Genomic DNA, 20832 nt, shown 5'->3' on the forward strand with positions numbered 1-20832 from the left:
GGTGAATATAGTGTCCCCTAACCTCTCCTAGCTTCTCCCAGATTATCAATTGCCTCATTCATATGATCCATCATTTTAGCAACACCCTTGCTAATACACATAATTCCCTTATTCCTGTGTCTCATTTCTGACTAAACCAACAGGCAAAATTCCAACTCTTAAGTGAATCCTTTCTCCCCTTTCTTTCTCTGCACTCAAGAAACCACTCTTAAAACTTTGAAGATTGACACAATTAGAAATTCATGGAATCCAGCCTTTGCTGAGCCTAATATTGCATCATTCTTTCTATTTGCTTTTGGATACATCTTGTTCCCATTCACATTCTTCCCATTCTTCACCATTTCAACCCTTGACCATTCCAGTAATTCAAAATATCTGTTTATCAAAATGTACCCTTAGTTGGCAAATGCAACTAAGAATAAAATGTTGCATTAATGAAGAAAGGTTAAAGTTAATATGTAAAGAACTCTTACAAATCAATAAATGTTTTAAAAGAAAAGGGGCAAAGGATAAGAATCAGCAGTTTGCCAAAGAAAAAATACAAATTGCTGAAAAACATAAGCAGCTCAGGTTTTAGAAATTAAATGCAAAATGAAAGCAACAGGTTAACATTTTTATTTTATAAAATAGTCAAATATTTGCGTGATTATGTTTATAATTTCAGTTTTGGAGAAAGTGTAGGGAGATGCGTGTTTGTACATACGCTAATGAGGTTATGAATTGCCACAGCCTCTGCAGAAAACGATTTGGGAACACCTGTCAAAAGCCTTAAAACAACATTTAGCCAGCAATTCCACAAGTAGGAATTTATCCTAGTGAAATAATTATGGTTATGGGCCAAAATTTTACTGTGAAGACAGTTTGTCTCAGAACTATTTATAACAGTAAAAAAAAAAATCATAAAAGTAGGTGAATATTAATTTAAATAGAAAGATGTTTATGATGTGCTACTAAGTAAACAAAGTCTGCTACCACCCAGCATATGCAGTATAATCCTGTCAAGTGCATATATTCATACATATATGAATTGTATACATATGTATTTTTATACTACAAACTGTATCTGGATGCTGGGATTGTATGAATATGTCTGTGTATTTTTAATTCTCTTTTGCTTAGTTGTATTATTAAGTATTCTATACTTCATTGATATTACTTTTGCAGTAAGTAATGTTATTTTATTGGAATTTAAAAATTTGACATATATATATATATATATATACACACCACTGCTTTACTCTTTTTCTGACTTCTCTATCTAAGTATCTAAATGTCATGAACATTACCACTTAGATGGGCCATAAGCATTTCAAATTCAACTTGGCCTGGAATGGAATATTATCCTCTTTAAATATATGTATATAATATATATAAAGTCTTCTTCAGATCCTTTTCCATTATAGCTTATCACCAGATATTGAGAATAGTTTCCTGTGCTATACAGTGGGACCTCATTGTTTACCTATTTTATATATAGTAGTATTAGTATGTATATGTTAATTCCAAACTTCCATTTTCTCCTTCTCTTGCTTCTCCCTTTTGGTAACCATGTTTGTTTTTTAAAATATCTATTTTTATTTACTTATTTGGTTGTGCCAGGCCTTAGTTGTGGCATGCGGGCTCTTCAATTTTTACTGTGCCATGTGAGATCTTTAGTTGTAGCATGTGGAATCTAATCCCCTGACCAGGGATCAACCCTGGGCCCCCCTGCATTAACAACATGGAGTCTTAGCCACTGGAACACCAGGGAGGTCCCTCTAAGTTTGTTTTCTGTGTCTGTGAGTCTATTTATGTTTTGTAATTAAGTTCATTTGTATCATTTTTTAGATTCCACATATAAGTGATATAATAAGATATTTATCTTTCTCTAATTTGCCTCACTTAGTGTGATAATCTCTAGATCCATCTATGTTGCTTTAAATGGCATCATTTCATTTTTTTTTTATGGCTAAGTAACAGTCCATTGTGGTGTGTGTGTGTATACACACCATATTTTTATCCATTCACCTGTTGATGGACATTTAGGTTGCTTTCATGCCTTGGCTATTGTAAATAGTGCTGCTTTGAACGTTGGGGTACATGTATCTTTTCAAATTAGAGTTTTCTCCAGATATATACCCAAGAGTGGGATTGCAGGATCATATGGTAACTCTATTTTTAGTTCTTTAAAGAGCCTCTATACTGTTCCCATAGTGGCTGCACCAGATAACATTCTCATCAACCGTGTTAAGACAGTTCCTTTTTCTCCACACCCTCTCCAGCATTAATTATTTGCAGGCTTTTTAATGATGGCCATTTTGACTGGTTTTGATTAGAGTTTTGATTTGCCTTTCTCTAATAATTAGTAGTGTGGAGCACTTTTCGTGTATTTGTTGGCCATCTGTAGGTCTTCTTTGGAAAAATGTTTATTTAGGTCTTCTGCCCATTTTTTATTTATTTTTTTAACATTAAGCTTTATGAGCTGTTTGTATATTTTGGAAATTAATCTCTTGTCAGTAGCATCATTTACAAATTAAATATGCTCCTTATATTTTGTGTTCTATCTAGGACATCACCTACACCAGAAGTATGAGTTTTAGCCTTTGATGTATCTTCTTCACTGCCCATATCCAATTATTTACAATTTCATTTATAAGATCCATTTCACCTTTCAATGTCCCTGAAATGCATCCTTTCTACTTTATTCCCACTATCACTGAGTTGACTTAATCTCATTCATGTTTTTGCCTGCTTTGCCATAATGGTATTTTCCATGGTCTACCAACCTCTATTGCCTGTGTTTTGTAGTGAAATGTAAAATGTAGATATGATGATGAAATTCTTTTTAATTTTTAGAATCTAGGAAATAATCCAAACACTTTTGTATGTTTTAACAGTTAGGATTGTTTTCAGCTGCAAATAATAGAAACCTTCAGTTTGGTAGCCTAAATGCATAGGAGTTATCAAACCCACTCCTATGGGAAAAGTCTGGAGGTAGGTGATTGCTAGCATAAGCTCACAAATGTAGGGGCCAGCTTCTTTGACTCTTATGGTTTTTCTTTTATGCTTATCATCTCATGGCTGCAAAATTGCTGCTGTTGCTTTTGCCTTTCAAGTAAGGATTGAAAAGATAAAAAAGGAAGGAAGTTCCAGTAGACCACCTCTCATGTTTCATTGGCTAGACCTGTGTCACGTAGTGATTTCTAGCTGCAAGGGAGGCTGGAAAAGTGAGAATTCTAGCTTTTTCAACTTCCAGACCAGTGGTTCGTAATTAGGGGTGATTTTGCCCTATAAGGGGATTTCTGACAATGTCTGGAGATATTTTTGGTTGTAATAACAGGTAAGAGGGACTGTTACTGGCATCTAGTGGGTAGAGAAACATACTGCAATGCATAAGACAACCCCAATGACAAAGAATTAACCATCCCAAGATGTCAGTCATGTTGGGATTTAGAAAACATGCTAGGAGAGAGACAAGCAAGGGAGAAGGGATTTAGGGATAGTTTGAGGTACTCCAATCTGCAGTTTTTTATATGGCTTACCAGGGCTTTTAATGCTTACCTTGACATCTCCATACTCTTATTTAGTTATAGTCCTCCCTGACCAAGACCTCACTTGGGTTATTCTGAACCATCTGCCTGGCCTTTGCTCATCTCTTTGCTTTTGCACAGCCATTTCCTTTTCCAAGAATTCTTTCACTCAGTCTTGGATTGGCTAACTCCTTCCTAGTCTTTAGAACTCACTCAGCCATCTTCTCCCCTCACTCCCCATTCTGACCTAGGTGCCCATCCACCTAAGGATCATCCATGTGTTCTCCCTACACATTTAGTTTCCTCTATCTCAGCACTTAAATTGGAGCCGTAAACACTTCTTGTTTTAACTACTTGAAATCATAATACCCCTTGAGATCATAATACAGTAAATTAAAATAAGGATATAATCTCATCAATAATAATCTTATTAATAATTAATATTAATAACTTCTAAGAGCATTGTTTGAAAAATTAAACTGAATGGTTGCTCTTTTTTAATTCAATGTTTTTAATTGATAATACATTCTTCAGCCTCACTCTTCTATTTTTAGGTTTTTTTTTTTTCCTTAAAAATCACCTTCTTAATGAGATTCTGGTCACTCTGTTAACTTCCTTGCCTCCAGCATACATTCAATACATCATATCTTCTTTCTTATGTTTTTCTGTTTTCTCCTTATCACCATCTAACATACCACCTATTTTATTTATCTTGTTTATTATCTATCTCATTACTAGCTTACTAGAATGTAAGCTCACAGGAGCACAGAGATTTGTGTTTCTTTTATTGACTGCCGTATCCTTAGCACAAGAATAGGGCCTGGTACCTATTAGGTATTCAACAAGTTAGTGAATGAATATTGTTCAATGATCAAATAATATAAAAGGGCATATAGTAAGAGGTCTTACTCCAGAGCTGCCCCTCCTTCCAGTCCCAAAGTTTGATGTATTACCAGTCTTCTCTGCACCTTTCCAGTGCTCATCATGCAGATGTAAGAAACTCTGAGCTCAACAGTCTCATCCTCCCCACTTTTATAGACAGTTAGCATATCCTATGTACTGTATCGTACTTAACTTTTTTTCACTGAACATATATTATAAAAGTATTTAATATCAGTATATAGAGAGCTTCCTCATTCTTTCAGACAACTACATACTGTTTTCATTATATAGATGAATCGGTTTAACCAGTCCTCCAGTGGGAATGATTTGAATCTTTTTGAATAGGAAAACAAACCTGCAATAAATAACCATGGCATACATACATGATCAAGTGGATTTGTAGAATAAATTCTCAAAAATAGAACTGCTTGACCAAGTATAAATAAATTACTGCTTAAGATAAGTATTACGAAATTGCCATTTAAAAAGTTTCACAAATTTACTGTTCATAAGATGTGTGAGAAGACCCTGTTATTGTATTTTCAAGCTGTTGGATTTTTGACAGTCTGATACATTAAAAATAGTATCTAAATGTCATTTAATTTTTTTTTATCCAGGTCACAGGTCAGTAAACTTTTCTTTAAAAAAACAGGTAGTAAATATTTTTAGGTTTGTAGGCCATATGCAGTCTCTATTCTAACTCTCAAGTCTGTTGTAGCATGCAAGCAGACATAGACAAAACGTAAACGAATGGGCATAGCTATGTGCAAGTAACAAAACAGCTAGCTAGCCAGATTTGGCTTGTGAACCATAGTGTGCCAACCCCCGCTTTCAGTGAGCATCTTTTCACATGTTTTAAAGAACTATTTGTATTTACTTTTCTGTGAGCTATTAATATTTTTTGTTCATTTCCTTTATTGATTGTCTTTTTCTTAATGCTTTTTCTAGGTACTCTTTATATATTAGCTCTTCATCTCTGTTACATATTTCAAATAATGTCCCCAGTTTAGCATTTGTCATTTAACTTTGCTTATGGTAATTTTTTCAATGAATAAGTTTTGGGGAATTATTTTTCTATTTAACCAATATTCTTTGGATGTTTAACTGCCAGTATAGCTGTATAGGCCATGTAATATTTAACCAGAATTTGAATCACTGTTCCTATGAGATTGGCCTGAGGGAGATGATCTCAGCAATGAGGGAGTGTAGCCCACCACTGCTCAATTGATAGTCACAAATTTGGGGATTTAAGAAAGTATTGTAATTTCTATTTTCTAGTATTCCCCTTTATATGGAAATCTGGTGAGGGCTAAGAACCTTTATGTCTCTAGGTCGAAGGCATTGTAGACTCACAATAAATTTTTGTGAAAAAAGTGACCGTTTACTGATAAAAAATTAAAAATTGTTTTCAACAGTTGGAATATATCTTCTTGGAGAGTTTGGTGAAAGTGGTAATTTCATACATAGCTGTTGGCAAGGCAAATTAATATACCATTTTTGAACATTCACTTAGCAATGTATTTTAAGAGGTATAAAATTATATACCCTTTTGACATGAAGATTTCTATTCTGAGAATCCATTATAAAAGCTGTAAGTGAAACGAGCAAAAAAGAAAGTAGTGTTAAGCACAAAAATGCTCCTTCCACCATTTTTAACATAAAAAGAAATTGGCAACAACCTAAATATTCAAAGGTAGGAAACTGTTTTTGTAATGTGTGGTGAATTCACTGGGTAGAATACTATGTAGTCATTATTACGTATGATTGACCGGAAGACTATGGAGCAATACAGAGACATTTACATTATATAAACTGTATATCCTTGGAGAGAAGGGTGAGTAGGTGGAGCACAGGATTTTTAGGATAGTAAAAATGCTCTGTAGGATGGATACATGTCATTATATATTTTTTGAAACTGATAGAAAGTTCACCACCAAGAGCAAGCCCTGGTATAACCACTGGCCTTTGGGTTATTATGTGTCTATGTAGTTACATGTAATAAACATAGTAATTGTACCAGATGTAGCAAATGTACCACTCTGCTGGGACATGTTGATAATGGGGGAAGCTATTGCATGTGTAAGGTTGGGAGGTATATGGGATATCTCTGTACCTTCCTCTTAATTTTCCTCTGAGTGTAAAACTACTCTAAAAAAAAATCATTGTAAAAGCAACCAAAAAGTATATCCAGAGTAAAATATATAAGTTGTATATAAACTGACAATAACCAAGTAAATATATATAGGAGAAAGAAGGGAGAAAATTCACTTCACTGTACTTCATAGTGTGTAGTTATATTCAGGTTGTGAGATTATGATGATTTGATGGATTTTTTTCTGTTGCCATCACTTCATGGCAAATAGAAGGAGAAAAGTGGAAGCAGTGACAGTTTTATCTTCTTGGGCTCCGAAATCACTGTGGATGGTGCCACAGCCATGAAATTAAAAGACTTGCTCCTTGGAAGAAAACTATGAGAAACCTAGACAGTGTATTAAAAAACAGAGACATCATTTTGCTGACAAAGTCTGTATAGTCAAAGCTATGGTTTTTCCACTAGTCATGTACAGATATGAGAGTTAGACCATAAAGAAGATTGAGTGCTGAACTGTGGTGGAGAAGACTCTTGAGAGTCCCTTGAACTGCAAGGAGATCAAACCACGAAATCCTAAAGGAAATTAACCCTGAATATTCATTGGAAAGACTGATGCTGAAACTGAAGCTCCAATTCTTTGGCCACCTGATGCAAAGAGCTGTCTCATTGGAAAGGACTCGGATGCTGGGAAAGATTGAGGGCAAAAGGAGAAGTGGGTGGCAGAGGATGACATGGTTAGAGATTATCACTGACTCAATGGACATGATTTGAGCAAACTCCGGGAGATAGTGGAGGACAGAGGTGCCTGGTGTACTGCAGTCCATGGGGTTGCAAAGAGTCTTAGCAACTTAGCAACTGAACAGTACTCTTTTAATATTTTAGCCTCCTTCTCTCTTCTTTCCTTTCTTTCTTGTCTCCCTCCCTCCCTCCCTTCCATCCTTCCCTTCCTTCTACCCTCCTTTCGTTCCTTCCTTCCTTTATTTCTTTAGTTGAGATATAATTTGACATATAATATTGTATAGATTTAAGGTTTATAAGTGTATAAAGTTATACATTTCTGTATTGCTGCATGATCACTCTTGTAGCATTAGCTAACACCTATTTCATGTCATATAATTATTGTCTTTCTTTTTTGTGATGAGAACAATTAAGATCATGTCTCTTAGAAATTTTGAAATCTATAATAAATATTGTTGTGTATAATGACTATGCTGTACATTAGGCCTCCAGAACGAATTTATCTACTAGTTGCTAATGGGTACATTTGAACAACATATCCATAGTTCTCCCACCCCTCAGCCCCTGGTAACCAGCATTCTACTCTGCTTTTATGAGTTCAACATTTTAAGATTCCACATGTTACTGATATCATACATTATTTGTCTTTCTCTGTCTGATTTATTTAATTTAGCATAATGCCTTTGAAGTCCATCCATGTTATAAATGGTAGAATCTCCTGTTTTTAATGGCTGAATAATATTGTAATATCTAGCACATTTTTTTTAATCTATTCGTCTGTTGATAGGTTGTCTCCGTATCTTGGTTGTTGTAAATAATGCCGCCATAAACATGGGACTGCGGGTATCTCTGTACTATGATGATTTCATCTCCTTTTCTTTCCTTGATTATCTCAATAGACACAGAAAAAGCATTTTACAAAATGCAATTTTCCTTAATGATAAACCCTAAACAAGTTGAGTATATAAGGAACATATCTCAGTATGGGCTTCCTGGGTGGCTCTAGTGTTAAAAGAACCTGCCTGCCAATGAAGGCGATGCCTGAGACAAGGGTTTGATCCCTGGGTCAGGAAGATCACCTGGAGGAGGTCATGGCAACCCTTTCCAGTATTCTTGCCTGAAGAATCCCATGGACAGAGGAACCTGGCAGAGTACAGTCCATAGGTTCACAAAAAGTCGGACATGACTGAAGCGACTTAGCACACATGCATGCATCTCAGTATAATAAAGCCAATGTATGACAGGCCCAAAGCTAACATACTAATTGGTGAAAGACTGAAAGTTTTTTGTTCACATATGAAATGTCCACCATTTTACTCCCCTCTTTACATTTTGATGTCACAGTTTACCTCTTTTTAATATTGTGTATTCTTTAACAGACTCATTGGAAAGGACTGTGATGCTGGGAGGGATTGAGGGCAAGAGAAGGGGATGACAGAGGATGAGATGGCTGGATGGCATCACTGACTCGATGGACGTGAGTCTCAGTGAACTCCGGGAGTTGATGATGGACAGGGAGGCCTGGCGTGCTGCGATTCATGGGGTCGCAAGGAGTCGGACACGACTGAGCGACTGATCTGATCTGATCTCATCTGATTCTTTAACAGATTATAGTGTTATAGTTATTAATACTCTTTAATCTTTAAACTGCAGTTAAGTGGTTAACACACCATGCTATTACAGAATTAGAGTTTTCAAAATCTGAAACTGTATTTACAGTTTATTTACCTTTACCGGTGTGTTTTATACTTTAATATATCTTCATGTCACCAATGGCTTCCCTCATGGCTCAGATGGTAAAGAATCCGCCTGCCATGTGGGAGATCTGGGTTTGATGCCTGGGTTGGGAAGATCCCGTGGAGGAGGGCATGGCAACCCACTCCAGTATTCTTGCCTGGAGAATCCTCATGGACAGAGGAGCCTGGCAGGCTACAGTGCACGGGGTCACAAAGAGTCAGACACAACTGAGTGACTGAGCATAGCACACGTCACCAATTAGCACATTTCCTCCTTGATATCTGAAGGATAACTTTGCCAGATAAAATATTCTTGGCTGGCTTTCTTTCTTTCAACAATTTGAACATATCATTCTATGCTCTCCTGACCTATATAGCATTTCTGCCAATGAATCTTCTGATAGCCTAATGAGGGTTCGTTTGCAAGTTTACTATCTTTTTTCCTCTAGCTTTTAAAGGATTCTCTCTTTTTCTTTGATTTTTGACAATTTCATTATAATGAGTTCTTGGTAGTCTTTTGCATTGAGATAGTAGGATGACTTATTAATTTCGTAAACTTGGATTATCTATGTCTCTCCTTAGGTTTGTGAAGTACTTAGCTAGTGTTTCTTTAAGTAAACTTTCTGTCCCTCATTTCTCCTTTTGGAACTCTAATTATGCTAAATATTTGTACATTTGATTGAATCCCATAGATTACACACACTTTTCTTCCCACTTTTTCATTCTTTTTTCTCTGTTTGCCTCTGATTGGGTTATTTCAAAATCACTATCTTCCTAGTTGCTAGTCTTTGATCTACCCTGCTGCAGATTCTCTCTATTGCATTTTTATTTTAATTATCAAATTCTTCAGTTCTGGAATTTCTGTTTGGTTCTTTTTTATGGTTTTTAACTTTTTGCTGAATTTCTCATTTTGTGCATGCATTTTCCCCTCGGTTTCATTGAATTGTCTTCTGTGTTTCTTGTAGTCTATAGTTTCCTCAAAACAGCTATGTTTAATTCCTTATTGGATCAATTATAATTTTGTTTCTGCTTTTGAGCTCAGTTATCGATGGATTATCTTTTGGTGATGTGTTTTCTTGATTCTTCCTTTCTTGTATCAGACACTTCCTCAAATCTTCGCTAGCTGCCTTCAGATAGAGTATATACTGTTTGTTAATCCTGTTCTCTCTGGGGTTCTCTCTGACCTCGTATTTATACACCTGCTTTGCACTTCTTGCTCCCTCATATGGCAGAATTCATAAGCTTTTATGTCTTCTCTGGTTTTTACAACTCACATGGCTAGCTGCTAGAAACCTCTCCTGTTTTTCCAGAAAGTAGAGCTACAGCTCAAGTTTGGTTTTCTCTTTTGCCAACAGATCCTGGTCTGTTTTTGTCATAGCACTCCTTTTACTGTACTTGCTCCTGCTACCAGTCTCTGCCCACAGAAGCCACCCTAGAGTGAGGGGAGGCATGGTTTTAGTTCTTGGGACATTGAGGGTGACCACCCGCTAATGGGGAGATCCTTGGCTGAGCCTCCCAGGGGCTCTTAAGTGGACTTCCTACTGAAGCTCTGAGCACAGACAGTAGGACAGTAGGACCCATCCCCTTTGATAACCATAAGTTTTTTCCAATTCTGTGAGTCAGTTTCTGTTTGGTAAATTTTTAGGTAGGAAGTTAGGCATGAGCAACTGAGGGGGGGCCAGCTGAAAAAGATTCAAGCTGATATCTAAACCCCACCCCAGTTGCTTTACAGACAAGCAAGAGATAAGAGAAATCAGAACCAGTTAACCAGTTTTACAAATGTTAAAAGAACTTCTCTAGGCAGGAAACACAGAGAAGGAAAAGACCTACCTATAGAAAATAAACCCAAAGCAATTAAGAAAATAGGAATAGGATCATACATATTAATAATTACCTTAAATGTAAATGGATTAAATGCACCAACCAAAAGACATAGACTTGCTGAGAAACAAGACCCATATATATGTCATCCAGAAGAGCCCACCTCAGACCTAGGGACATCTACACACTGAAAGTAAGGGGGTGGGAGAAGGTATTCCGTGCAAATGGAGTTCATAAGAAAGCTGAAGTAGCAATACTCATATCACACAAAATAGACTTTAAAACAAAGACTATTATAAGAGACAAAGAAGGACACTACATAATGATCAAGGGTTTAATCCAAGAAGAAGATATAACAATTATATATGCACCCAACATGGAAGTGCCTCAATATGTAAGGCAAATACTAATAAACATAAAGGGAGAAATTGACAGTAACACAATAATAGTGTGGGACTTTAGTACCCTATTTCCATCAATGGACAGATCATCTGAACAGAAAATTAATAAGGAAACACAGACCTTAAATGACACTTTAGGCAAGTTGGACTTTATTGATATTTATAGAGCATTCTACCCAAAAGCAGCAGACTACTCAGGTGCACACAGAACATTGTCCATGATTGACTACATGCTGTGCTGCAAGGCAAGCCATCGTAAATTTAAGAAAATCGAAATTATATCAAGCATCTTTTCTGATCCCAACACTATGTGATTAGAAATAAATTATAAGACTGGTGCACTGGGATGACCCAGAGGGATGGTATGGGGAGGGAGGAGGGAAGGGGGTTCAGGATGGGGAACACGTGTATATCTGTGGCGGATTCATGTTGATGTATGGCAAAACCAATACAATATTGTAAAGTAATTAACCTCCAATTAAAATAAATAAATTTATATTAAAAAAAAAAACCTCTAAAAAACCCCAACACGTGGCAGCTAAATAATTACTAAATAACCATTGGATCACTGAAGAAATCAAAGAAGAAATAAAAAATACTTAAGAGACAAATGAAAACACAATGGTCCAAAACATGGAATTCAGCAGAAAGCAGTTCTAAATGGGAAGTTTATAGCAATACAATTTTACCTCAAGAAACGAGAAATCTTGAATAAAAACTTGTCAGTTCCACGCATGCCTAAATGAGTATGTAAAAGCCCTCTCTTGAAAATCCCTGTACCTCCTCATTCTGGCACCAGTGCCTCTCTTGGCTTGGCCCACCTCTCCCTTGAGGTGTTCTTATAAGACCTCAGATTCTTCTTAGGGTTCTTAAGAAGAACTGAGGCCCCACAAGGGAGGGTCCTCTTCAATTCTCCCTGTATCTGCTAATAAAAATAGGCTCATTTGTATCATTTTGGGAGGTTCTGTATATGAACAATATCGTATGATACTTGCCTGTCTCTGTATGACTTACTTCACTTAGTATGATAATCTCCAGGTGCATCCATGTTGTTGCAAATGACATTTCATTCTTTTTAATGATTGAATAATATTCCATTGTGTGTGTGTGTGTGTGTGTGTGTCTATATGTATATCCATTCATCTGTCAATGGAGATTAAGTTGCTTCTATGTTTTGGCTATTGTAAACAGTGCTGCAATGAACATTGGGTTGCATATATCCTTTCAAACCATGATTTTCTTCGATATATGCTCAGGAGTGGGATAGCTAGTTCATATGGTAGCTCTGTTTTTAGTTTTTAAAAGAACCTCTGTACTGTTCTCTATAGTAGCTGTACCAATTTACAATCCCACCAACAGCATGAGAGGTTTCCCTTTTTTCCACACCCTTTCCACCAATTATTGTTTATAGACTTAATGATGGCCAGTAGTCAAAGCCACCTCTTTAGGTGGCTCAGAGGTTAAAGCGTCTGCCTGCAATGTGGGAGACCTGGGTTTGATCCCTGGGTTGGGAAGATCCCCTGGAGAAGGAAATGGCAACCCACTCCAGTATTCTTGCCTGGAGAATCCCATGGATGGAGGAGCCTGGTGGGCTACAGTCCATGGGGTTGCAGAGTCAGACACGACTGAGTGACTTCACTTCACTTCACTTCAGTCAAAGCTGTAATTTTTCCAGTAGTCATGTACAGACGTGAGAATTGGACCATAAAGAAGGCTGTTGTTCAGTCGCTCAGTCTTGTCTGACTGTTTACAAACCCATGGACCTCACCATGACGGTAGGCTTCCCTGTCCTTCACCATCTCCTGGAACTTGCTCAGACTTATGTCCATTGAGTCATAATGGGTGCATTATGATGCAATCATAATGTCAATGATGCCATTCAACCATGTTATCCTCTGTCGCCTCCTTCTCTTACCCTCAATCTTTCCCAGGATCAGGGTCATTTCCAATGAGACAGCTCTTCATATCAGATGGCCTAAGTATGGGAGCTTCAGCTTCAGCTTCAGCATCAGTCCTTCCAATGAATATTCAGGGTTGATATCCTTTAAGATTGACTGGTTTGATCACCTTGCTGTCCAAGGGACTCTCAAGAGTCTTCTCCAGCACTGCAATTCAAAACCACCAATTCTTCAGCACTCGGTCATCTTTATGACGTACATGACTACTGTACATATCACATCTGTACATGACTACTGGAAAACCATAGCTTTGACTATTCGGACCTTTGTCGGCAAAGTGATGTCTATTTTTTAACACGCTGTCTAGATCTGTCAGAACTTTTCTTCCAAGGAGCAAGTGTCTTAATTTCATGGATGCAATCACCATCCACAGTGATTTTGGAACCCAAGAAAATAAAGTCTCTCACTATTCCATTATTTCCCCATCTATTTGCCATAAAGTGATGGGACCAGATGCCATGATCTTCATTTTTTGAATGTTGAATTTTAAGCCAGCTTTTTCACTCTCCTTGTTCACCTTCATTAAGAGGCTCTTGAGTTCTTTGCTCTCTGCCATTAGTGTGGTGTCATCTGCATATCTGAGGTTATGGATATTACTCCTGGCAATCTCAATTCCAGCCTGTGATTTATCAAGCCCAGCATGTCACATGATGTACTCTGCACATAAGTTAAATAAGTAGGGTGATATACAGCCTTGACATACTCCTTTCCCAATTTGGAACCAGTCTGTTGTTCCATGTCCGGTTCTAACTGTTGCTTCTTGATCTGCATACAGATTTCTCAGGAGGCAGGTAAGGTGGTCTGGTATTCCCATCTCTTTCAGAATTTTCCACAGTGTGTTGTGATCCACACAGCCACAGGCTTTAGCATAATCAATGAAGCAAAAGTAGGTGTTTTCTGGGATTCTCTTGCTTTTTCTATGATGCAACAGATGTTGGCAATTTGATCTCTGGTTCCTCGGCCTTTTCTAAATCCAGCTTGTACATCTGGAAACTCTCAGTTCAAGTACTGTTGAAGCCTAGCAGGAAGGATTTTGAGGATTACCTTGCTAGCATGTGAAATGAACACAGTTGTGCCCTTTTTTTGGGATTGGGATGAAAACTCACCTTTTCCAGTCCTGTGGTCACTGCTGAGTTTTCCAAATTTGCTGGCTTATTGAGTGCAGCACTTTCACAGCATCATCTTTTTGGATTTGAAAAAGCTCAGCTGGAATTCCATCACCTCCACTCGCTTTGTTCATAGTAATGCTTCCGAAGGTCCACTTGACTTCACAGTCCAGGATGTCTGGCTCTAGGTGAGTGACCACACCATCATGGTTATCTATGTTATTAAGATCTTTCTTGTACAGTTCTTCTATATATTCTTGCCACTTCTTAATTTCTTCTGCTAGGTCTTTACTGTTTCTGCCCTTATTGTGCCCATCTTTGCATGAAATGTTCCCTCGGTATCTAAATTTCTTGAAGAGATCTCTAGTCTTTCCCATTCTATTGTTTTCCTCTATTTTTTGTGCATTGTTTACTTAAGAAGGCTCTCATCTCTCCTTGCTATTATTTGGAACTTCTTTCAGATGGGTATATCTTTCCCTTTCTTTGCTTTTCACTTCTCTTCTTTTCTCAGACAAACATTTTGCCTTCTTGCATTTCTTTTTCTTTGGGATGATTTTGGTCACCGCCTCCTGTACAATGTTATGAACTTCTGTCCATAGTTCTTCAGGCCCTCTGTCTATCTGATCCAATTCCTTTAATCTATTTGTCACTTTCACTGTATAGTCATAGGGAATTTGATTTAGGTCATACTTGGATGGCCTATTCGTTTTCCCTGCTTTCTTCAATTTAAGCCTGAATTTAGCAATAAGGAGTTCATGATCTGAGCCATGGTCAGCTCCTGATCTTGTTTTTGCTGGCTGTATAAAGCTTCTCCATCTTCTGCTGTAAGGAATATAATCAATGTGATTTTGGTATTGACCATCTAGTGATGTTCACAGTGTTCAGATGTGCAGAGTCATCTCTTGTGTTATTGGAAGAGGGTGTCTGCTATGACCAGTACATTCTCTTGGCAAAATTATGTTAGACTTTGCCTGGCTTCATTTTGTATGCCAAGGCCAAACTTGTCTTGGAGTAACAACTCCAGGTATCTCTTGACTTCCTACTTTTGCATTCCAATCCCTTATGATGAAAAGCACATCTTATTTTGGTGTTAGTTCTAGAAAGTCTTGTAGGTCTTCATAGACCCATCCAACTTCAGCTTCTTCAGCATCAGTGTTTGGGGCATAACTTGAATTACTATGATGTTAATGGTTTGCCTTGGAAACGAACTGAGATCCTTCTGTAGTGTTTTGAGATTTCACCCAAGTACTGTATTTCGGACTCTTGTTGACTATGAGGGCTACTCCACTTCTAAGGGATTCTTGCCTACAGTAGTAGATATAATGGTCATCTGAATTAAATTCTCCCATTCATCCATTTTAGTTCAGTCATTCCTAAAATGTCAATGTTCACTCTTGCCGTCAGAATTGCCATCACTCTTGCCATCAGAATTCCAATTGTGGTGCTAGGGAAGACTCTTGAGAGTCTCTTGGACTGCAAGGAGATAAAACCAGTCAATCCTAGAGGAAATCAACCCTGAATACTCATTGAAAGGATTGATGCTGAAGCTGAAGTTCCAGAGCTTTGGCCGCCTGATGTGAGGAGCCGACTGATTATAAAAGACCCTGATGTTGGGATAGATTGAAGGCAAAAGGAGAGGGAGGCAGCAGAGAATGAGATGGTTAGATAGCATCACTGATTCAGTAAACATGAGTTTGAGCAAACTCTAGGAGACAGTGAGGGACAGAGGAGCCTGGCATGCTGCAGTCCATGGGGTCGTAAAGAATTGGAACTGAACTTGGAATGACTGAAATTGGAACGACTTTGCAACTGAGCAACAACTTTCTGACTGGTGTGAGGTGATACCTCACTGCAGTTTTTATTTGCATTTCTCTAATAATTAGTGGTGTTGAGCATCTTTTCATGTGCATCTTGGCCATCTGTATGTCTTCTTTGGAAAAATGTCTGTTTAGGTCTTCTGCCCATTTGTTGTTTTCTTTTATATTAAAAAAAAAAGGCATTTAATACACCTAACCCTTGGAATATCATAGTATATAGCCTAGCCTACCTCAAATATGTTTATAACACTTACATTAACCTGTAGTTGGGCAAAATCATCTAACACAAAGCCTATTTTATAATTAAAATCTCATATAATTTATTGACTACTGTATTGAAAGTGGAATACCAAATGGTTGTCTAGCTTCAGAATGGTTGTAACTAATCATGTGGCTGACTGGGAGCACAGCTTGCTGCTACTCCCCAGCATTAGGAGAGAGTATTATACTGTATATTGCTTGCAGAAGGAAAGATTAAAATTCAAAATTAGAAGTACAGTTGCTACTTAAATGCACATTGCTTTCACTTCATTGTGAAGTTTAAAAAAATTGTTAAGTCCAGCCATTGTAATTCAGGGACACTCTGTATCTCAAAACAAGTATTTATTTTCTCAGTTTCTGTAAGTCAGGAATCTGGGATTTGCTTAGTGAGGTTCTCTGTTCAAGGGGTTCCATAAGATTGCTGCAAGACCGGGGCTGTGGCCACCTCAAGGATCCCCCAGGACATGATTCACTTTAAAATTTTATGTTCCAGTAAAATAACATTACTTATTACAAGTGTGATATTAATAAGTATAGAATACTTAAAAAATACAGCTAAGCAAAAGAAAATTTAGAAGACATATACACATATTCATACACCTCCAAGCTCACTTACATGGCTGTTGGTGCAGTCCAGTTCTTTGAAGGTGGTTAGTCAGAGGCCACCCTTTGTGGGCCTCCCTGTAATACAGCTCACAGCATGGGAACTGACTGCTTCAGAGCAAATGGGTGAGAAAGAGAGAGCATGAGTAAGTTGGAAGTCAGTCTTAGGTTACCTAATCTCAAGTCATCCATCGCTTCTGTTAGAAGTAAGTCACTAGGTCCAGCCCTTGGGGGGAAGGTCTTATGTAAGAGTATGATTACTGAGAGGTAAGGATCATGTCTGAAGTTGCCTACAACTATGGTTAAAAGATAATTCAAGGAGTTTCAGGAGAAAATTCAGAAGCAAAGATTTGTGTAATATAAGCAAATGGCATCTAAGCACAATTACTTGCTTATAGTAGATGCTAAATAATATTTTTTCATTTTTTAACTTTTCATTTTGAAATAATTTCAAAGTTAAAGTTGCAAGAATAGTGAAAGAATCCCATACAGTCTTTATCCACACTATTTGTTGAAAATTATATTTGAATACATTATGCAATTTGTCACACGAGGAGGCATTGTTTGCAGCCATCAAAGCTTTGGGGCCTGGTGAGAGGGGTCCATCCTGTGCTGAAGTCATATTTGCTCTCTGAATATATAGTTGTCATCTTTCAAATGTTCTCTTCTTCCTCCTTCTCCAACAGAAAATCCCGAGGGAGCAGCTCTGTACTTTGTCTCTGGTGTGTGTATTGGACTGGTCCTCACCCTAGCTGCCTTGGTGATGAGGATCTCTTGCCACGCAGACTGCTGTCAGCATTCCCAGAAGTTTCTGAAGGACCAAGAAAGCAGCAGCAACAGCAGCGACAGTGAGGATGGCAGCTTGGATGCAGCATCTGACATCTCAGTCAGGAGACATCGGCGCTTTGAAAGGACTTTGAACAAGAATGTCTTCACCTCAGTGGAGGAGCTGGAGCGAGCCCAGCGGCTGGAGGAGCGGGAACGTATCATCAGGGAGATTTGGATGAATGGCCAGCCTGAGGTTCCCGGCACCCGGAGCCTGAACCGCTACTACTAGGGGCAGGAGCAGGAACCCACACCCCACTGTTTAGCTGCCTGGGAGAGAAAGGGCCCCGCAGAGACAGTGGGCACTAAGAGTGGAATGCAGTTCTGCTAATGTTATGGTGGCAGAGACAAGCAGGACACTGTCATTTTCGAGACCGTATGACAGATCTGTCCCTTTTGGCTACATGGAGAAGTAGAAAAACCAAGTCGTTTCATCAACCTTTCTAGATCTTGGAATGGTGCTGAAAACCCTCTCCAGCAATGTGGATGGAGATTATAGGAATGGGACTTGTGGTTTCTCTTGATTTCTGAGGATCTCAGAAGTTTCTGCAGACTTCCTTGCTATGTTTTATTTCTATAGAAAAGGAAATATTATTATAGCAAGAGGGCTAGGAAGAGCAGGGTTACCTTAACTTAGTAAATGCAACTTAAATGACTGCCATGGAGGTGATTTTGATCCAGATAGCATGATCCATGCTTATTATTTAAGGCCTATTTTCAAATCTTGTATTGTAATCACAACTTCTTCCATTTAAACTGGCACCTCAGGGATTAAAATCCTGTTTTTTATTACAGTTACCACTTCACTCATGAAAATGAATAATGTATTATAGATATGTCAGTGAACTATAAAAATGTCAATAACCTCAAAGGATGAAGGGTTTTATTTTAAATAGTTTCTAAGGAATATATTAATGTGCATTTAATGCTGTATGCATTTGAAAATGCAGCACCAGAACAAAAGCTGTTTCTCCCCCCTTTTGGAGAAAAGAAAATGTTATGACTCTAGATAATCATGACTTTAAACATTTTGTTAAAAAAATAAAAACCATGTTTGGATTTATAGTAAGAGAATGGGAATGGGAGGTGAGGAATAAAGCCAAAATTAAGTTGGAATAAAAAATATAAGTTACATAAAATCTTTTTTGTTTCATACTTTGTTTCTGTGTTTACACTTACTTTAAACAGCAGCCCTTTTATAGGTGGGTATGGTCTTTTGCCAGGTCCTTCAAATAACTGGAGAATTGTGAGAAACAGAGAAACCAGAGAATGGAGAAATGACACCCAGGGGCTTGTTATTTTATGTCTGTTTCTATTATGATTACAGTATAGCTGAGTGGTAAGTTGATATAGGACTAGAAGACTTACCAAAGGCTAGAAATAATAGGGTGGCCTCGTATGGAGAGGGGAAGTTGGTAAGGAAGGGAGGCAAGGCTGAACCACCTTTAGAAATGGGTTACGGAGGAGGATGCAGCATCCTCCAACCTGAATCACAGGAATAATGTTAGTTCTATGTGACTGTCAGATCCCTTTTCTTGCCATGTAGTAGACTCCTTAGTCTGTCTGGATACTCCAGAGCCTTCCTACTAGATTTCTCCTGTTCATTGGCTTTGTCATCATACCTGAGAGGCTGGTTGGGAGATGTTCTCTGCCGGACTCTCTATTAATGATACTTTGGCAACCCACTCTCTGTGATAGGGGCTTGGAAGTCTGCCTTAAGAACTGAGAAGTTACAAATACATGTTTCCCAAGGGAGCAATAGTTTGCTTGAAACCCTCAGTGGCTGGCTTGAGTGTACCTTTTTGAGTGACCTCACTGGCAACTGCCCAAAATCTTGTTAAACCAAGCATCTCTGAATCTGGTTTCAGTCCCTTGCCAACAAGTACAGGAATCATATCATTTCCCCCGAGCATTATATTAATATCATCTATATTGGTCTCTGCCTCTTTTTTTCATTTTAAAATTTATTTTATAAATTAATTTTTATTGGAATATAGTTGCTTTACAATGTTGTGTTAGTATCTGGCTGTACTGAAACATGAATCAGTCATACATATATCTACTCTTTTTCAATTTCCTTCCCATTTAGGTCACCACAGAACACTGAGTAAGAGTTCCCTGTGCTATACAGTAAGTTCTAATTAGTAATGTATATATTTCAGTCCCAATCTCCCAATTTATCCCACCCCATTCCTTCCCCTCTTGATAACCATAAGTTTGTTCTCTACATTTGTGACTCTATTTCTACTTTGCAAATAAGTTCATCTCTACCATTTTCACATGTAAGTGATACTGTACAACATTTGTCTCTTTCTGATTTCACTCTGTATGACAGAGTTCATCAGGTTCATCTAGGTTCATCCACACCTCCACAAATGGTACTGTTTTGTTCGTTTTTATGGCTGAGTAATATTCCATTGTATATTTGTACTACATCTTCTTTCTCCATTCCTTTTTCAGTGGACATTGAGGTTGCTTCCATGTCCTGGCTATTGTAAATCATTCTGCAATGAACATCAGGATGCATGCATCCTTTTGAATTATGGTTTTCTTTGGATATATGCCTAGAAATGGGATTGCTAGGTCATATGGTAGCTCTATGTTTTATTTTTTGAGAAACCTCCATACTGTTCTCCACAGTGGCTGTGTCAATTTACATTTTCATCAATAGCTGTGGGACGGTTCCCTTTCCTCCATACCCTTTCCAGCATTTATTGTTTGTAGAATTTTTGATGATGGCCATTCTAGCTGGTGTAAGGTGATACCTCATTGCAGTTTTGATTTGCATTATCCAATAATTTAGTGATGTTGAGTCTGTTTTCATGTGTTTGTTGACCATCTATATTTTTTTCTTTGGAGAAATATTTTGGTCTTGTCCATGTAGGTCCTGTGACCATTTTTTGATTGGGTGGTTTGTTGTTTTGATATTGAGCTGAATGAGCTGTTTGTATATTTTGGAGATTAATCCCTAGAAGATGGCTGTGTCATTTGCAAATATTTTCTCCCATTCTGAGGGTTATTATCTTGTTTGTAATTTCCTTTGCTGTGAAAAAGCTTTTAAGTTTAATTAGGTCCCATTTACT

At 37.8% G+C, this 20832-nt stretch overlaps 1 protein-coding gene across 1 annotated transcript in view; it reads left to right on the forward strand.

Annotated features, from left to right (window-relative positions):
* EVA1A (eva-1 homolog A, regulator of programmed cell death) overlaps positions 1-18866 on the forward strand; it is an 85136-nt gene extending 66270 nt beyond the window's left edge. The window contains exon 3 of the mRNA XM_055540227.1: positions 17611-18866. Coding sequence (XP_055396202.1) covers positions 17611-17981 — 371 coding nt within the window. The 3' untranslated portion in view covers positions 17982-18866. The remainder of the gene's footprint in view (positions 1-17610) is intronic.
* The last annotated feature ends 1966 nt before the right edge of the window (positions 18867-20832 follow it).

This window comes from Bubalus kerabau, chromosome 11 (genome assembly GCF_029407905.1).
Source record: "Bubalus kerabau isolate K-KA32 ecotype Philippines breed swamp buffalo chromosome 11, PCC_UOA_SB_1v2, whole genome shotgun sequence".
Lineage (NCBI taxonomy): Eukaryota > Metazoa > Chordata > Mammalia > Artiodactyla > Bovidae > Bubalus > Bubalus kerabau.